We start from the raw sequence: 17,844 nt of genomic DNA on the forward strand, positions 1-17,844 counted from the left end.
CATGTATTATTGCAGGCTGTTTTTTGTCTCCCGTTTCCCACCTGAAACACACGTGTGCCATAATGCATAAAAATGTCAATATAAATTAGCCTAACTTTGTTTTGAGTGAAAAAAAAGACCAGTATCATATAACTAGGCTATTATTATAATTATTTATATTATCAATAGATTTATTGTTTTTATTACTATTGTTATTATTATTGCTGTGATATTATAGTGTTCACATTTTTATTTAGGCCTGTGTATTCATTTCATTTTTTTTCTCGCTTTGATTAAAATGATTTTCTTAGCATGCAGGATCTCTCTCTCTCACACACACACACACACACACACACACACACACACACACACACACACACACACACACACACACACACACACACACACACACACATCCTGCATGCTAAGAACAACAAACGTGTATTACGGTATTACGCAGCAGCAGGCAGCTCGGTGACAGCAGGCTTATACTGAGTGGGGGCTGGTCTTTGTCGTCATTACTGCTCATATTTAATCAATGAGGAGGCAGCGGCCACGGGAAAACTGGCTGCTTCTGGTTTCCACGCATAAATACAAAGCGGTGCCGGTCTGAGGGAAAAACGGGCACAAAGGAAAGCGGAGCACTCTGAGGTTTTAAAGCTGAAGACCAAGAGAGCCAGGTAACCAGCTGCTCTACTAAAAGCGCATAACAGAATTATTATTTAACAGCGGGGCGGTGGGTGATGGTCAGTGCAGGGCTTTACATGTTGACCTAAAAGAACAGGCTGTATACATGTATTCGTACATAACGCTGGAAATACAGTGAGAACAGCTTATTTCTACTGTAATTGTCGGCGCTGTAAGCGACCGTAAATACGGCCAGATAGGCTACAATATACTAAATAATAATATCACACAGTTGTTTGTGTTGATAAGACAGGAAACGCTGCATGAAACTGTGTGACCACACCGATCACATTAAATGTTAGTTACACTGATGTATTGTAGTGTGTTCTTAGTCTGCTCTGGCTGGAATAAGGTGGATTTGTGTTTTTCGCTTTATTTGTCCGCATTAAAATGTGTTTCGGTTTTGCTGCGTCTTCATCACACGTTGTCTTTCGCAGACAATTAATCAGAGTAACTCAGTGAAGTTGTTCGCTTTGTTTCAAACTGCTGCCACTTTTTTTTGCCACATCACAGTTACGTGGCAGTAAAGGATTTTCCCATCCAGATGAGTTGTCCAGCCACGCACTATATAGGATGACATCAAACACTTGACCTTCTTCTTCGTCTTCAGTCAGATTTTTCTTATCTGTTAAAAGTTCTCATTTCATTATTTGCATTTTTGGTAGCCTACCACTTTCAAATAAGATACCTTTTATAAAGGGTTTATTTATTACCATTAATTGTAACTAATGGCTGTATTAATGGTTAATAAATACATTTCTAATGTTTTATAGGTCAGTTATAATCTACTATAAAAACATTAAGAAAGGTCAGATTAGGTCAAGAAAAACTCATTTAGCTACTTTCTAATAAGCATGCACTTAATAAGCCAAAATGATTTACAATCCATCAGGTCTGCAGGTATAAATGTTAATATTTGATAATAAAAAATAGATTTTGGCTTAAGTAAGTGAGTGGTCAAACCTTCCAACCAGATTTTGTACAACCTGGCAACCCAAAGGTTGACCTTATCCTTGGCTCATAACGGATCTATAAAGCATTTTCAAATGCTTTTCTGACTCTCAATAAATTAGTTACAATTTATAAACTCTTTATAACAGGGGGCTTCTTAGAGTGGTACCCACATTTTATTTCTCAAGGCTTTCAAGGATGTGTTTTTTATGACAGAAATATATATAGTTAGAACATTGTGGTAATACTTTTCCTGCCATCATTGTGTAATTGAATGCATTGTGCCTGTTGTGTGTGTATGTTTAGGAATACTACAATAGTCTCAGGGCACTCTTTATCTGCACCAGGGGAACATCCAGTGTAGTGTGTAGCACAGCCGTGAGGTGTCTGTGTGAGTGTGATTAGTGTGAGTGTTAAGTGTGTGTGTGTGTGTGTGTGTGTGTGTGTGTGTGTGTGTGTGTGTGTGTGTGTGTGTGTGTGGTGCTTCCACTCAATCATCCCAGCTTGGGAAAATCAGAGCTGAGAGAGAAGTGTGGAATGTCTGGCCTTTGGCACGAAGCCCTCAGACTACACTGCATTTTTTTTCTTTGATGTAGAGATGTGTAATTACCATGGTAATGCACACATGGGACTAGAGTTGGAATTATCTGTCCAGTATCTGGTCTGGTCCAGTGTAGGCCACCATTTGTCACTATGACACCTTCTGGCAAAATAAAAAGTAGTCTACATGAGCAACCTGTGCTGACAGCATTTTAGTAGGGGGCTAACGTTAGTAAAACTTTATTTAATGTAGAATAACCAATAGCTTAGCTTACTAAACTTTCCAAGTAGTGTTGCCTAACACTGGTAATAAGCAATATGACAATGTGATTAACATAATGTTATGTTTGTTTATAAACGAACAAACTAGCGTAGCCGCTAGTGTCTGACAGCAATTTACCAGACCCACCAGAAAGTGTGCCGGGCTTAGAAGCAAATTAAAGATAGTGGCCAAACAGTGGAATTGCAACTTCCGGCCTCTTTATTTACTAAGCCGATTGCCGCTTTGGGGATAAATAAAGTTCTACTTGACTTGGCTTATTTGACTATACGGTCTATGGTCTCACGTAGACGTGGCTGAGTCAAGTGTGACACCTAGTGGCAAAAGTTTGGCTTAATATTCAAATGGTTTGACATTTTTTCCACCGGCCCAAGTCTACATGGGACTGATAAAGAAAATGCAGATGGGAATCCATCCATTGTGGACCCAGCTGCAATGTCCACAATTAAAGAGAGAGGAAAGCTGTAAAGGTGAAAGAGGAAGTCAGACACACTCATTTAAGATATTACTGCCCAGGGCTGGCCTTGATTTTAAAAAGGCCACCGGCAAAAGCACTGTATTGTTGATTGTCATTTCTAGGTCAGTGGTAGCCCCCTCCCTCCTCACTTCACCACCACCATGAGCCGCCTATCTACCCAAGGCCAGCCCACACATTAATCTGTGTGCAGTGGTGTAAAGCGTGGCGAGGAGGCATGTGGCGAGTGTATTAACCAGCCGTGGAATAATTACAAGCAACCAGGGAGAGATGCACAATCTCTCAGAGGGGCCAGTGTGTGAAGTAATCAAAGGCTGTCTATGAATTCGATCTGTCATTTAAAATCAGTGTTGCTGCCTACGAATTTTTCGAATCAGAATTTTTCACTGAAATGTGCTTTATTTTAAAGGTTAAGCCCAACAATAACAGATTCATTCTGAGTGATCATTGACTCATTAAAGCTATAATAGAGAGTTTTCTCATGTAAGGATGATAAGATGTTTAAATGTTTCCTGTATTACAGTAAAGTGACACAATCATAGACCGTATAAAAGAAGTGGATGTAGCCACTGTGATGTCATCCAGTGGCTACTTAACTTTCATGAACTGAAATCACAGTGAAAGGGTAAAAGTTCTTAGACGAAAATACGGACAATGCCCAACATCTTTTACTCTAAATGGGACCAGCATTTACTAAATGAACATCATGCAGCAATGAAGAAGACCTAAAACTAGCTACCTAACTAACTACATCTTTTTGCAAACAGTGGAGTTGCCCCTTGCTGGCCATTAGAAAGAAGGCAGGTTTGAGGCACTTCCAATTGGCTTCACTCTTTAGATCTGTCATGTTTGTTGAAGTGTCTCTTTACTAAAATGTCACGATCAGACAAGATTATTAGCCATTTATCCAAATATACGCTCAAAATACAAGTGCACTGTATGAAAGTAGACAGATGAGCAGGAAACTCAAGCTTACAGATCTTAATTTTTAGATATCAGAGTCACATCTTTACATATGCAGGATTTCTCTCTTTTTCTGTCAAGGAAGTTAATGTGCCACTGATTCAAATAGTCCCAAATAGCTGCTAAAATGATTTATGAGGAAAAATGTGTGTCGAAAAGAGAAACCTCTGTGTAAAATGAACAGCTGCCTCGTGTGGGTAGCGCATATACAGTATTTCACATCCTATATATTTGCATTTTGTACCTTATTGTAATTACAGGATGGTTTTTTCTATTACTCACAGGACATTTCTTAATTGGGACTTCACAAACATGACCTTTCATCATAAGTGATTTGATTTGCTACAGGTTATGAAACCATACTAATAGATGTACAATCTGCTGCCAGTGTACATATGTTAATATTATATGTATGATATAATATTTGCATATTTGTACGCAAAACGACGTGCAATAAACCTTAGATTGTATGCTCACAGTCCAGGTCGTGGACAGTGATTTGGAAACTATGATTCTGGGAATCAAACTGATGATTAACAATGTTGTTGAACTGTGTTTTTTTATATTTAGTATTCATGGCTAAGGTAAGATAAGTTTTTAGAGAAAGAGACCGAACTGGAATTGAAACATGGCTTTATTTGGTGGAAACAGTTCAGTGTAACTCAGAGGTTTAGCAGTATGTGTCGAGTACAACAAGTGCAGACTGAAGTATTTTAGGATGATGCAATATGGATACATTAATCTATTATTATCTCTGCCAAGGAGGTAGTGTTTTTGGTTCGGTTTGTTAGTTTGTCAGCAGGATTATGGAAAAACACTTTGGTCAAGAAAGAAGTCATATTTTGGAGCAAATTCAGATCATGTGGTGGATACACAAATCATTTTTCCCATAACATTGTGAGGTAGGGCATGGCCTTGGCAGAGGTCTGCGCTCTCCAAGTGCCCTTCTAGTTAAATATCTTTTTATGTTACGATGTACTGATAAAGTACATTTTCTGGATTAGACACCTGGCAAATCAAGAAACCAAATCATGTAGAAATCCGATATTGCCACAAAGCAATTCTGCTCATTTTGATTGGCTACATCAGACAGATTTATATTGTTTTTCAATATATATATATATATATATATATATATATATATATATATTGTCATATTGCCACTTCTAATAGAAAGACCTGTTCATTAATGTCTTACCCACATTCAGGACGACAGTCATGAAGTCAGGTTAGATGACCTGTGTCCCTGATGACCCGTCCAGATTAGCAGGTTTAACTCACATCTGTGTTGGAAGTCAGATATCATTCAAGACTCTGGTAGACTTTGAAACAGGAAGTTATAGAGATTTACGGAAGTCGCTGTATATGACCCTCTAGTTTTGACTGGTTCCTACTTCAACTTATGTTACCCACAGACATCTTTTCTTGCAGCTCTGGATTGTGGTTTCCTCTCTGACTCTCTTTGTCAGCTCTTGTGACTTCTCCAGCTGAGTTGTCAACTTGTTTGGACAACAACTTGCTTACGACACAGTTTACCAAAAGTCAAAGTTAAATCGAGGTTAAAAACAAGCAGAGATGGAAACTATCCTCTATCAAAGTAATGTGTTGTTAGTGCCAATCAGAGGAAGATGAATGATTTGATATATGTATACTATTCAAATCCACTGAATCTTTTCTGCTGTGTGATCTCAACTTGTGGGAAACATAAGTGTGTATCTGGAACATAGTGCCATATGCACTGTCCTGTGTCCTGTGTTGCTGTGGTAACAAAGCGTGGAATGTGTGTATATTGTGTAACACCAGGATATCACCGTCTTACTTCAGAGGACTTGGTGTTGTTGCTGGAAAAACAGACCCATTTCATATTAAAGGCTCTTAGATAACAGTTATACCAGTGTACATCTTCCATGAAAAACGGACGCTTACTATTGTTAGTAAATTTCTCCACAGGCTTGGAACATCTTCTGAATAGACTCCCATTGTGTTATTCTCACACACAGCTGTCCATGCATTCACAGCAAGCAGCCTTGTGTACAGGAAAAACAAGGTTGCTTGTGTATTCTTCACTTTGAATGTTTGTGTCATTGAGCAATTTCAGTTGAGATGTGCAATAATAAATAATTTCTTATTTGTGTTTAGTCTGTTCTCTGACAGAAAAAACAGGGTTGTGGAGCGCTTTGGTAGCAGATTGGTTACAACGCATGCAGCTGTAAATGTGGGTCATATAAGGAAGAATTCCAATAAGCAAATATATGGTAAATATCGCCATTCATTTTGTGAACTCTAATAAAAATATTTTTCAAGATTAGTAATGCTGTTTACGCCAAATTCCTACCCTACCTATATTATGTGGAAAAAAACTAAACAGCATCTCCTCTCCTCTCTACCAGCGGTGAATACATTAATTATTATGCAATGACGTCATCCGACCTCGATGATGACGTCTGCGATCTTCATTCTTTCTAAACTTCAATCAATATTTTGATGGCAGGAATATGATTTATTTTATTGACAGTTTGGGGAAATGTCCAGCCCCCTGGGCACTAAGCTTTCTGAAAATGTATCAGATAGCCTATTATTGTAGCTGAACAAAAAATCCAAGGTTCTTAAAATACTGCTTACGTTTGTTCAAATTGACAACAACATCAGGGCATGCAAAAATCATCTGTGTGTCTGAAAAAAAACGTTTAGACCCCAGAGGGTCAAGAATCACATGGGGTGTAGTTATAATTATCATTATTGAACCTTGGCATAGTTAAATAAAAAAATAAATAAAAAAAGGTTGTATCTACCTTAATGAATGACGGAACACTTGCAGCCGCTGTGGAGTTTATATTGTTTATACATGTCCACATTGTCTGCTTTGGTGAGGTTTATTTTTAGTAAATTCTAAAAGAAGTTTCAGGCTATTTAATGTATGTACCCAAGGTGTCCATAGCTCTTTTTAATTATCATCAGTCTTTTTTCTTGTATGGCTGAATCTCTTTTCTTGTTATTTTTAGTGAGGAAGGTGGTTGTATATTTAAACTTAATAAACAGTTGTATGTGCAGGCTAAAAAGTGTTTCTATAAAAATGGAATTCATTTTCAACTTGTATATAAGTTGACATTTAATGCAATTCACCTAAAGATTTTTTTAATTTTAAAAGTAGCATCTCATCATAACCCCTCCCCTTTTAAATGTAACGCAGTAAAGTTTACTCATTACATTTTAACTGACCTACTTTTTACATTTTTCCACAAGTACTTTTACTTTTAAGTAAAATGTATTTACAGTAACAGTACTTTTACTTGAGTACAATATTCTAGTACTCTTTCTACCTCTGCCAGGGTAATCATTTGTTTGGACAATGTATTGTCTTTTGTTTACAAGATATGGATATGATAATAAGTTGTTTGCAAATGGTAGATCTGATATCTTGTTCACACAAGACATTATCACATTCACACAGAATAATATATTATGCCCAGAAGCTGGGATCAGTAGCTGAAAAATACCCACCAGGCAGGGACATGTTATAGGAGTGCAGGAGGTAACATGAGCCACCCAACCAGCAGCGTGTGCATTCATGAGTTACTTCAAAGTATGTTATGTTACGTTATAATTTTTTCAAGGTATGTAATGTGTCATTTGTAGAACATATCAACTCAAAAATATGTTGAGTTAGATTCCTTACGCTCAATATTCTTCTTCTGTATGAGCGCCTGTCGCCTGCTCTCTTTGTGTCATAATGGGGCCATTTTTAACATGGGTCCTTCTCTTTATTTTGCCAACAGACTCCATCGAAGAGGATCTTGGACGGCATGCAAAGTTGTGAAATTTCCTCAGACAGCACTGATGATCCTCTTAGTAGCGACCTACGCACTCATCGGCAGCCTCGAATAGTAGTGATTGGTGCTGGCTTGGCCGGCCTTGCTGCAACTAAGATCCTACTGAAAAACGGCTTCACGGATGTCACTGTCCTAGAGGCGTCAGACCACATCGGCGGGAGAGTTCACAGTGTTCAGCTTGGTAAGAGGACGCGTTTACCTGCTGTTACCCCAAACTTTGTGTTACACTTGTTTATGAATAACACCTACACAATGTAACGGTGCTTTGTGCAACACACTTATTCTGTACGATACCTCTGCCTTTTCATTTTTCAATTTCAATTCAAATTTTTTAGGGGTAACAAACAGAAACATCAGGGGAACTTTAAGTAATAGCTCGACAAATAGAAAAATTATGCTCAATAGCTTTTTTGCAGAGGATAAAACTCTAGGAAGTTACTGTTTACTAATTGATAACTCCCTGTTAAGCCACAACATGTCAATTACAGTTTGTTTTTTGTATTCAAATAACAAGATATAACGTGTTAATCATCAGTGAGGTTTAGAGTTGCTGATGGACAGATTTTGTTATCTTTGGACAGAGCCAGACTATGCTAAGTTGCTAACTCACTCCTGGCTGTAGCTGCATATTTAGCGTACAGGCGTGAGAGTGGTCAAACTATTTCTTTGAGGCCATCAATATGTGGGTTTATAGTAATCATTTCCCATAGTTTCTTAGTAACAGTGTAAGTGTTTTTACATAGCACTGTAATGCAGAGAAGTGAAATGTTCAGAAGTTGGGTAGCTCAACGGATATTGTTTTTGTGTTTCCCTGTGTGCACAAGACAAATTGCACATTCGAGAACAAGTATTTCTTCCAAGCATCTATGTCACATTTTTCTCAGCTAGATTCACACAAAGCACTATTTGACTCTTGATACAAGAACAAAGAATCTTCTGATACAAGCTGAAGGAACAGTATTTTCTAATCTGCTTCTTTCATATTTAAAATTAACTTTGATTAGCAAGTACTGTTCATATTAACTTAGAATATTGTCCAATCAGCCAGCCAGACATTCATGCTTAGTTTCCCTAAATAAACAGAATTAATGCACTTGGACGCATGTCTAGTTCCAAGGTAAATAATGGTAATAAAAATAATAAAGATGCCTGACAAATTCTTTCAACTGGCAAGAACAAACCAGTAGGGAACAGCATCTGCCGTGGCACTGATACTGTATGCACATAAAAGAGGTCACGTGTAAAACATACATACAAACTTGTATGTCAGGCACACGGATAATTGAGGATAATTGTGTCTGTTATATAAATGCCTGTTTATGTGCTTATGTAATTATAGAATAATTTAGCCATAACTGGCTTTGCATTGCCCCAGTTTTTATTATATAAATAAATATAAAACATATGCCATCAGCAAAGTATTAAATTAATGGTATTCAAGTGGGCTTAGTGCAGTAGGTTAATTGAGTTGACCTCCTTTTTTAACTGTCCCATTATCTAACACACAAGTGTGATTGTGCCTTAACAAAGCAGACTGTGGCAATGCAGAGTTCAAAGAGATCCATTTTTTTTTTTCAAACTCACACTGATCTGCGTTTCTTTTCTTCTTTTTTTTTCAAAGGAAATGCAACTTTGGAGCTTGGAGCCACCTGGATCCATGGTGCCAATGGGAACCCAGTGTACCACCTGGCAGAGGACAACGGGCTGCTGGAGCACACCACAGACGGAGAGAGGAGCGTGGGACGCATCAGCCTGTACACCAAGAATGGTGTGGCTCACTACCAGACCAACGTCGGGAAGAGGATCCCCAAGGACCTGGTGGAGGAGTTCAGTGACCTGTACAACGAGGTGAGGGGACACATGCACACAGAGACACACGTGAATGGATGCATGCATGGACAAGAGCACAGAGATACTGCCTCACATCAAATATGTTTATGTAAGTTCAATTACTCCTAAAAAATGGATGCTATGCAACCCAAATATTGTTGAAGCTTTATTCTCATCTTAAATTACCACTGATATAAAATGTAAATATGTTGGGCTGAATTGGGGGAAATGTGTATGAAATGATAAACAAAGATATCTAGAATATTTCCACTTGATAGAAAGGTGCATAAAAACATGGAGACCTGAGTTTGAAAATTTCCCTTCGTACAGTATAAACCTCCTACAGCTTCCATACAGGCTGAAAATGTAGAATATATAAGAGGTTGTCAGACAGTGCACATTAAGATGATTTTAACAAACTTGAAGCTAAGGGGAAATAAAAAGCCACTGCTAACATTCATCATAACATTATTAAATAGATCTTCAGCCATTTTGAGGTGAACCAGTAAAGCATGTTGACTTTAAAAGGAATGGCCATTTTCGTTGGTCCAGTTTTCTGCTCTGTGCTCTCTGGCAGCCCGTTAGAGAATGATTATTATAGTTTAAGTAGGTCACGTCTGGAAAAGCAGTTACAGAGAGAAAGTATGGAACATGATCTTAGGTCCAAAATGACCCACCCATGCTGGGTCCTTGTGATAAATCTTCTTCATGAAAGTTCACACCCCAAACCCTAACACCTTTACAAACAGTTTCAACATCCTAAAGACTAGATAGGTTATGGCCTTGTCTACATTAATTAGCCCTGTTTAGTCATCTTGTCTACCTTGCTCCAGTTTTCTTTCAGCCATTTAAAATCTTCATCATGCTTTATGTGTATGTTGTCTATAGACCGTAAAGCTCTTTGAAACAAATTTGCTACTTTGGGGTATATTAATAAAGTTGACTTGACTAGAATTATAAAGCTTCCAAGCTGTTGCCATTTCCAGGGTGTGTTTTTCCAATGGCTGCTGTAATGAAAAGAAGAAAAACGAGACCATGCTTCAGGGAAACCTCAACTTTATCACTCGTTGTGATGTCATTCGGCCATGGCTGACATGTTATGAGTGATGAGGACACACAGTTGTCTGCTATTGCTTCTAGCGCCCTGCAGCTGTTATACATTCTCCCTACTTGATAGCTTACTTTCCTTTTCTATAAATCTGTTAAAAAAAACTTCACCCCGATTAATCATTTGGTCTATAAAAACGTCAGAATGATAACAAAAACACCCGTCAAAATTTCCCTAAAGCCCAAGTTGACAAATTCAGATTGTTTCTTTCATTTATTTATTCAATGTTTATTTTGTATAGGGACACGTATGTAGCGTAAACTAATGCCACACACCACAGCATTTATAGTCTAAGCTCATTTTTAATGCCTGTCCCTAGACAATACAGGAGAATTCAAAACACAAACTCAACAATAGGTGCGTGAATTAAAAACACAAGATTCAGAACTCAACAAGAAAATACAGATAAAACAATACAAGACACAAACCAATATAATAAAGCGCTGACCAACAGCCCAAAAATACTCTTGTAGCCACGACTGCATTTCTTTTTAAAGTGCTATGTGATTTGTGCCGCCTGTGGGGTTTCTCCATCATGCTGCAGTTCACCATTTGAAACAATCAAGTGCTGACCCAATCTGCCCTGAACTGAACTAAACTGGTGGTTTTTTTTCTTCCCTCTGCTTCCTTGACATTCTTCCTCATTCTTCTTCCTCCTGATTACTTTCCATCTCACCCCCCTTTAGGTGTACGAGCTGACTCAGGAGTTCTTCCAGAATGGGAAACCAGTTTGTGCTGAGAGCCAGAACAGCGTCGGCGTCTTTACACGAGACGTGGTGCGCAAGAAGATCATGTTGGATCCTGATGATTCCGAGAGCACCAAGAAGCTCAAACTGTCAATGCTTCAACAGTACCTCAAGGTGTGTGTGTGTGTGTGAGTGTGTGTGTGTGGGTGTGTGTGTGTGTGTGTGTGTGTGTATAGTTGATATACAAACCTACAATCCCTTGGAATGAGAAAGCAGATATTCGTCTAACCTGTATGCCTGCTGGCTGGCACTAATATGCCAAGAGTTAATTAGACTTTATTATTTTATTAATTACAAACATTGGGTTTCCAATTACATAGCATTATGAACTTTTGTTTATTATTTACTTCCTCCTAACCTATAATCCATGTAGATATCCAATGACAATAAATCAGGCTCAGGGTTTGTAATTTGAAGCAGAGCTGTTCATTTTCCTACCACACAGTTGAAACCTGTGGTTTACTCATATCTTTTCTCTTTTACAGCTCTGAGAGCAACTAATGATGACCATTTTCTTTATTAACCGTTTAGTTAGAAAATAGTGAAAAATGTCTGACCCAAATTCCCAGATACCACGGTGATGCGACTTGTTTTGCGTAAAGTGAAAATAAAAGTAATTGTTAGAGGGAATCAACATTGAAGGTTATGTTTTCTTTAGTTTTTTTTGTCTGACAGAGATCATAGAAAACATCTAAGAGCTAAAACTCCCCCCGCCGCCCCCCCTCGTAATTATTGTCCGCATGAGACCACCCACCTTAATTTAAGCTTTGTCTCGCTGGAATTTTATATCAACAGCCATTTCATTAATATATTCATGCAAGTGCTACATTAGTGCTATATTCATTTGAGTGCTCCTGCCCACACACAAAGAATCAGGAAACAGAGCATGTTGTGAACTGCAGCAGAGAACCTACGGTGGCACATTAGCCATCTGCTAACTGCTACCATGCTAGCTCACGATTTAATGAGGCAGAAGCAGTAAAATATTTTTGCTTTTCAATAACACGACACCAGTATGTGTCCTCTGAATAAAACATTTTTAAAGCAGTGAAATCTCATTGAATCATGCTGATTTGTTCAGAGCTGTAGCCGTAGAGATGAGTTGTTGACATACCTACAGTATGAATTCAATGGGTGTTGATTCAAAATGCCAAGAGCGCGTTTGCAAAAGTGATCAAAATGTTGTCTTTGGGTGTAACAGCTAATTTCAGGTTTGTGGTTCAGGTAATTAGGCTGCAGGTAATGTGGTGGAAATATAATTAAATGTTTAATATAACAGGTGATCTGCCCTGAGCAGCAGCAAGATAAATCCCCCCGGCGGTGATGGAGAGGTAAAGGGGTGCTTTTGCATTTGTGATGATTGGTATTTAAATGACAGCTGACAGCAACAGAGAGAACCAATTTTAGCGCAGCAGACGTGAATGTTCCGCACGCTTAACGGCCCCATGAATGTGCTAAAGGCAGAGAGAGAATCATATTCAAACAGAGGCAGCAGCAGTATGACAGGACAACGATGTAGGTGTGTCGCTGTGCTATTGGATAGATGAGATCAGCTGATGTGACCAGCTGATGAGAACAGCTGATGTCATGATTGACAGCCCCTGGCAATGACAGCATGGAAATAATGTGTGAGAGGAGTGAATGGCAGGATACATGAGAAACACAACTACAGGCCTAAGCATGCACAAGGATAGTCTTCCTGACTGAACTTATGCTATAGCTTAATTTCTCCTGTTTCAGGTGGAGAGTTGTGAAAGCAGCTCTCCCAGTATGGATGAGGTGTCTCTGAGTGAGTTCGGCGAGTGGACAGAGATCCCCGGTGCACATTATGTCATTCCTGAAGGTTTCATGAAGGTTGTGGAGCTCCTGGCCCTGGACATCCCCTCTCGCACCGTCAGCCTTAGCAAACCGGTCCGCTGCATCCACTGGAACTACTCAGCCCAGCATCAGGAGGTGATCGCCAAGAGCAGCGACACCCACCAGGACAACAATCACAACGAAAACAACCACGGCTGCCAACCTCGCCAAGACCCTCTCATCCTGGGTCACCCCATTTATGTGGAGTGCGAGGACGAGGAGTGGATCGCGGCTGACCATGTGATCGTAACAGCTTCTCTGGGCGTCCTGAAGCAGAACCACGAGGCCATGTTCTCCCCCTCTCTGCCTGAGGACAAAGTGCTCGCCGTCGAGAAGCTGGGCATCAGCACCACCGATAAGATATTCTTAGAGTTCGAAGAGCCCTTCTGGAGCCCGGAGTGCAACAGCATCCAGTTTGTGTGGGAGGATGAGGCTCAGCTAGAACAGCTGGCCTACCCTGAGGAGCTGTGGTACAAGAAGATCTGCAGCTTTGATGTCCTCTACCCGCCCGAGCGCTACGGCTACATGCTGAGCGGCTGGATCTGCGGGCAGGAGGCTCTGTACATGGAGCGCTGCGATGACGAAACAGTGGCAGAGACCTGCACTGAGCTGCTGAGGCGCTTCACAGGTCAGCACGCCCATACACAAGGAAACAGAGCTGTGTATTTTGGTCACATGTTACCCATCATACAGCTTGTTTTGTGTGTTTTCTAGGTTGATATCCACACAGGAATAATTCCTTTGTGTCTCATTTATTCCCACTGTAACAGTTTTATTCAATCATTATCTAACCAAAGATGATCTCAAAAATATTCTTTATAAAAGATTCTTTTATAAGTCTGACTTCTGTAGATTTGTATGACAGAAAACAGAGAGAGAGATCAACTTCCGTCTTCAAACTCTCTCACAAAGAATCAATAATCTTAAACTAACACAAAAGCATTGGAAGGCTGAGGCTGAGCTCAGTGACTCATACAAACAGCGCCTTGGTTGGGTCATTGCATTACATATAAAAGGAAATGACATAAGCTTCAGCTGTGACGTAAGTAGCTTTTTCCATGACAAAAGGATGACAGATAATACAGCTGAACGAGTGTCTGTTTTTGTGTCCAGTGAGCAGTGGCTAACTTGTCCGGTGTCACCACTACAAAAGCACTGAGCAGAAGGATTGGTCATATGTTAGATAAGATGAAGAAACACAAACACACACACAAATGTGTCACAATTGGGGGCTTTTTCTCTGAGGCTTATCCAATGTTGCTGCTACCCGTTACCTAAAACCACATTTTTGTGCAACAGAGGCTTTTTCCTGCTTCAAGGTGCTTCATTGCATGACTACAGGTTGATTCATTGTTTAGCAATAGATGAGGAATGTGCCGATACTGTGGGAAGGACTTGTTTTTTTCCGCAGTAGTGGCAAACTCTTTGGTAAAGGGATTGCCTCAGAAATAGGTCACAGTGTGATTTCATGATGAGGTCAGTGGACTTCCTATAGATTGTAGACTGTAAATCACACAGAGAAACTGCACGCACACGCGCACGCACACAAACACCACGCACACCATGCATTCCTCATTAAGGTCATGGTGGTTTAATCCCCTCAGCTGTTGATTTAATTACATATAGACTCGCTGGTGCCTTTCTGCTCACAGAGGGTCACGATTTGATTAGAGTTGGCAGATTGGACGTCCCTGTAAAAGGCCTTAACTCAAAGCCGCCACATTCTTAGTGGGAACTGGTTTGATTCTGTAATGCAGTGGATTTTGTCGACACCAGAATGTCCATGACCGTCATTAAGTTTCTGCCGCTACTATCTGTACTGACTCCCTCTCTGTCCATCTGTCCACAGGGAACCCCAACATTCCTAAGCCCTGGCGTGTCCTGCGCTCCTCGTGGGGCAGTAACCCTTTCATCCGAGGCTCCTACTCCTTCACCAGGGTGGGATCCAGCGGTGGGGACTGTGAGAGGCTGGCCATGCCGCTGCCTTATGCCAACAGCACCAAGGCTCCGGTAAGACCACCATCAGACAACACAGGGGGTGGACAAAATAATAAAAACACTACCATTTAATGCAATTCAGTAGCCCTGAAAATAACTACCCTTGTACATGTTTTAATGTCAGAAAGGTGTCAGACTCACATTAATGGTGATAGTGGTTAGTGTTGCTACGGCATTAATTTGTTGCACGTTTCTGTTATTTTGTCCACCACACTGTATGGTGTATAGTGCAATGTGTTACTAATTTAAGGGAAAATTAAGGCAAATTTAAAATGAGATGTTATTTGAGTTTAGCTAGTTGTGATGATATTCTAACTAGTTGTTGATTTTAAGAGGAATTTTAATTCCAATGCTCCATTTAAACCCATATTGATTCAATGTATATTCATTGCACTCTGGATGTTGAAGAACATTTTAGCAGTTAAGTACCTTTACAGCAGTATCTTCACTGTTGTTTACACTCCATGCACGCACTCTGAAAGCATCTGGCTAATGCGACCGTGTCATCACTGCCATGTCACATCGCAGCACATGCAGAGCAAATACAGCTGGTGTCAGGGGGGTAATGAAGGCTGTTTCCTGGCCAGCAGTCTACATCATGAAACCTGATGTGTTCTGGCTGAAGGGGAGAAGGGCCGGGGGGGGGGGATTTGTGTGCGCTCACTTGACACTGTTGAAGGAATGGCATGACCTCTCCACTGCAGTCCTTAAACCCTGTCAAACTAAAATCTAAAGGCCTCAGGAAAGTTACCACAGCCTCCTACATGTACGGCGATAACAAGGGAATCAGTGATGAAAATGAAAAATCATGTTGCTCGAGCAGACAAAAATATGTCAGGATGAATGACACAGACGGCTGTGGTTCTGAATTTGGTTTTCTTCTCTCAAATCTTTAAACCTTTGCTTCCCTCCTCCTTTCTCAGCCTCTACAGGTTATGTTTGCTGGAGAGGCCACCCACAGAAAATACTATTCCACTACTCATGGTGCTTTGCTGTCAGGACAGAGAGAGGCCACTCGTCTAATAGAGATGTACCAGGACTTGCACAGAGCTGAAACCACAAAGCCTAATATGTAAAATAAAATGAACCTCTGACTAGTGAAAAAAGAAATACAAAACTGTTGAGTTTTAAGCTTTTTATCTTGATGATTAAGTTACACTTAAAAGCATAACTCGGGCATTATTACATTAATACGTTTGTTTTTATTGTACTGTAGATTCGAATCATGCTACATTTTTATTTGAGATTTACTGTTCAAAAGTTGCCAATGGTGCTGTCATTTCTTGTCTTTATCATTCTGTCATGTTTTTTTTAATCATTAATTTAATGTTTATAACAACAGCATCTGTAATTTAAATTTTTTGTAAGTGCCTTCTGTACGTACTTATTTCAAAAATAATGAAAATGCTAAATAAAAATTTAGAAAGTTTTAAGAAAATAAAAGTTCTATCATCATCTAACAAGACCAGTTAAGTCTTCTTAATTCATTCAAATATTAAACACACTAGTGTTAGCCATCAGATATCTCCTCTTCATCCACTTCTGTCCTGAATATTTTCCAGAAAAGTAAAACCTCAGGCAAGAGCTGTTTCCATACAATCACCCTTTTTAACGCATGAGAGCAAGGCAGAAAGTGAGTGCACACTCAAGAAAAGCTACAATGCTATAATGTATAATGCCTTTGATCATGGGAGACGTCAGAGCCGAGACGAGGAATCTCAACCCCCCCTTACCAACACCAATGCCTTTGAGGATCTGTCTCCTTCACCGACCCCAATACCCCATCCATGTCACCGTTCCCCACTCACCATTTCCCTTTTCCCCCTCCTCCTGTTGAAGTTCACTGACCAGATAAATGAGCTGGTTACTGCTGGAACCAAACTAATCCCTGCCCTACTACCATTTTTCCCTGCGTACCCCTGCCACAGTTTCGACACAATCACCAAAGGTAAAAAAAACATTCTCTGTCTCCTCAGCCTGATAAGGTTGTTTGCAGGGGCGTAGCACAAAATTCAGCCCTGTAGGAAGGCATTCTCTATGGGCCCCTCCCCGCATCCACAGCTATTCATTCTAGCATCTTTATGGGCGCTCGTGTAATCATTTCCCCCCCCCAGTCCAACACCCCTGGTTGCATGTGTACAAAATGCAGCAAGCTGTGATTGATTGGTGCCAGGTCCAGGCTGCACGCCTAGTGGCCCTCATGACTCTTTCTTCCTCGCTTCCTCAATTTCTGCCCTGATAGGTAGGTTAATAGAAAATTAATGGCAAAACCGCTAAGAAACAGGAAGCACTCAACAGCAAAGTTTAGCATCCATTCCTCATCAGCCACAGCCTGTTGCAAAAAAACGGAGATCATGCTTTTAACACACAAAACTATAGCTTAATTAAACATTCAGTTCAATTCAGCCCCTCCCAACTTCAGTTTTATAAATGAGACTCGAGTGAATAAGAAAGGAGCTGGAGTCGCCATTTAGTTTAATGACTCACTCCAATGCAAGCAGATATCTTATAGAGAAATGTTGCTCCTTTAGAATATTTGGCTCTTCAGCTGAGTTCCTCCTCTCGAGCTATGTTCCTAAATATCTACATGCGACCTAAAT

At 40.0% G+C, this 17,844-nt stretch overlaps 1 protein-coding gene across 2 annotated transcripts; it reads left to right on the plus strand.

The window, feature by feature from the left end:
* Window positions 1-491: 491 nt before the first annotated feature.
* smox (spermine oxidase) lies at window positions 492-16,709 on the plus strand. Of its 2 annotated transcripts, XM_028564769.1 has the most exons (8): window positions 492-659; window positions 6,015-6,130; window positions 7,652-7,886; window positions 9,327-9,553; window positions 11,330-11,503; window positions 13,130-13,874; window positions 15,096-15,256; window positions 16,168-16,709. In XM_028564769.1, the coding sequence occupies exons 2-8, from the start codon at window positions 6,128-6,130 to the stop codon at window positions 16,318-16,320; spliced, it is 1,698 nt and encodes a 565-aa protein (XP_028420570.1). In that variant the 5' UTR covers window positions 492-659; window positions 6,015-6,127; the 3' UTR covers window positions 16,321-16,709. The 2 variants fall into 2 exon arrangements, with proteins under 2 accessions (XP_028420570.1, XP_028420576.1); XM_028564775.1 differs by lacking the exon at window positions 6,015-6,130 and having other exon boundaries at window positions 495-659.
* The last annotated feature ends 1,135 nt before the right edge of the window (window positions 16,710-17,844 follow it).

Source organism: Perca flavescens, chromosome 2 (genome assembly GCF_004354835.1).
Source record: "Perca flavescens isolate YP-PL-M2 chromosome 2, PFLA_1.0, whole genome shotgun sequence".
NCBI classification, from domain to species: domain Eukaryota; kingdom Metazoa; phylum Chordata; class Actinopteri; order Perciformes; family Percidae; genus Perca; species Perca flavescens.

Coding starts and splice junctions, on each gene's coding strand:
- smox (XM_028564769.1), top strand. Junction 7,887..9,326: donor AGTTCACAGTGTTCAGCTTG/GTAAGAGGACGC, acceptor TTTTTTTCAAAG/GAAATGCAACTTTGGAGCTT. Junction 9,554..11,329: donor TCAGTGACCTGTACAACGAG/GTGAGGGGACAC, acceptor ACCCCCCTTTAG/GTGTACGAGCTGACTCAGGA.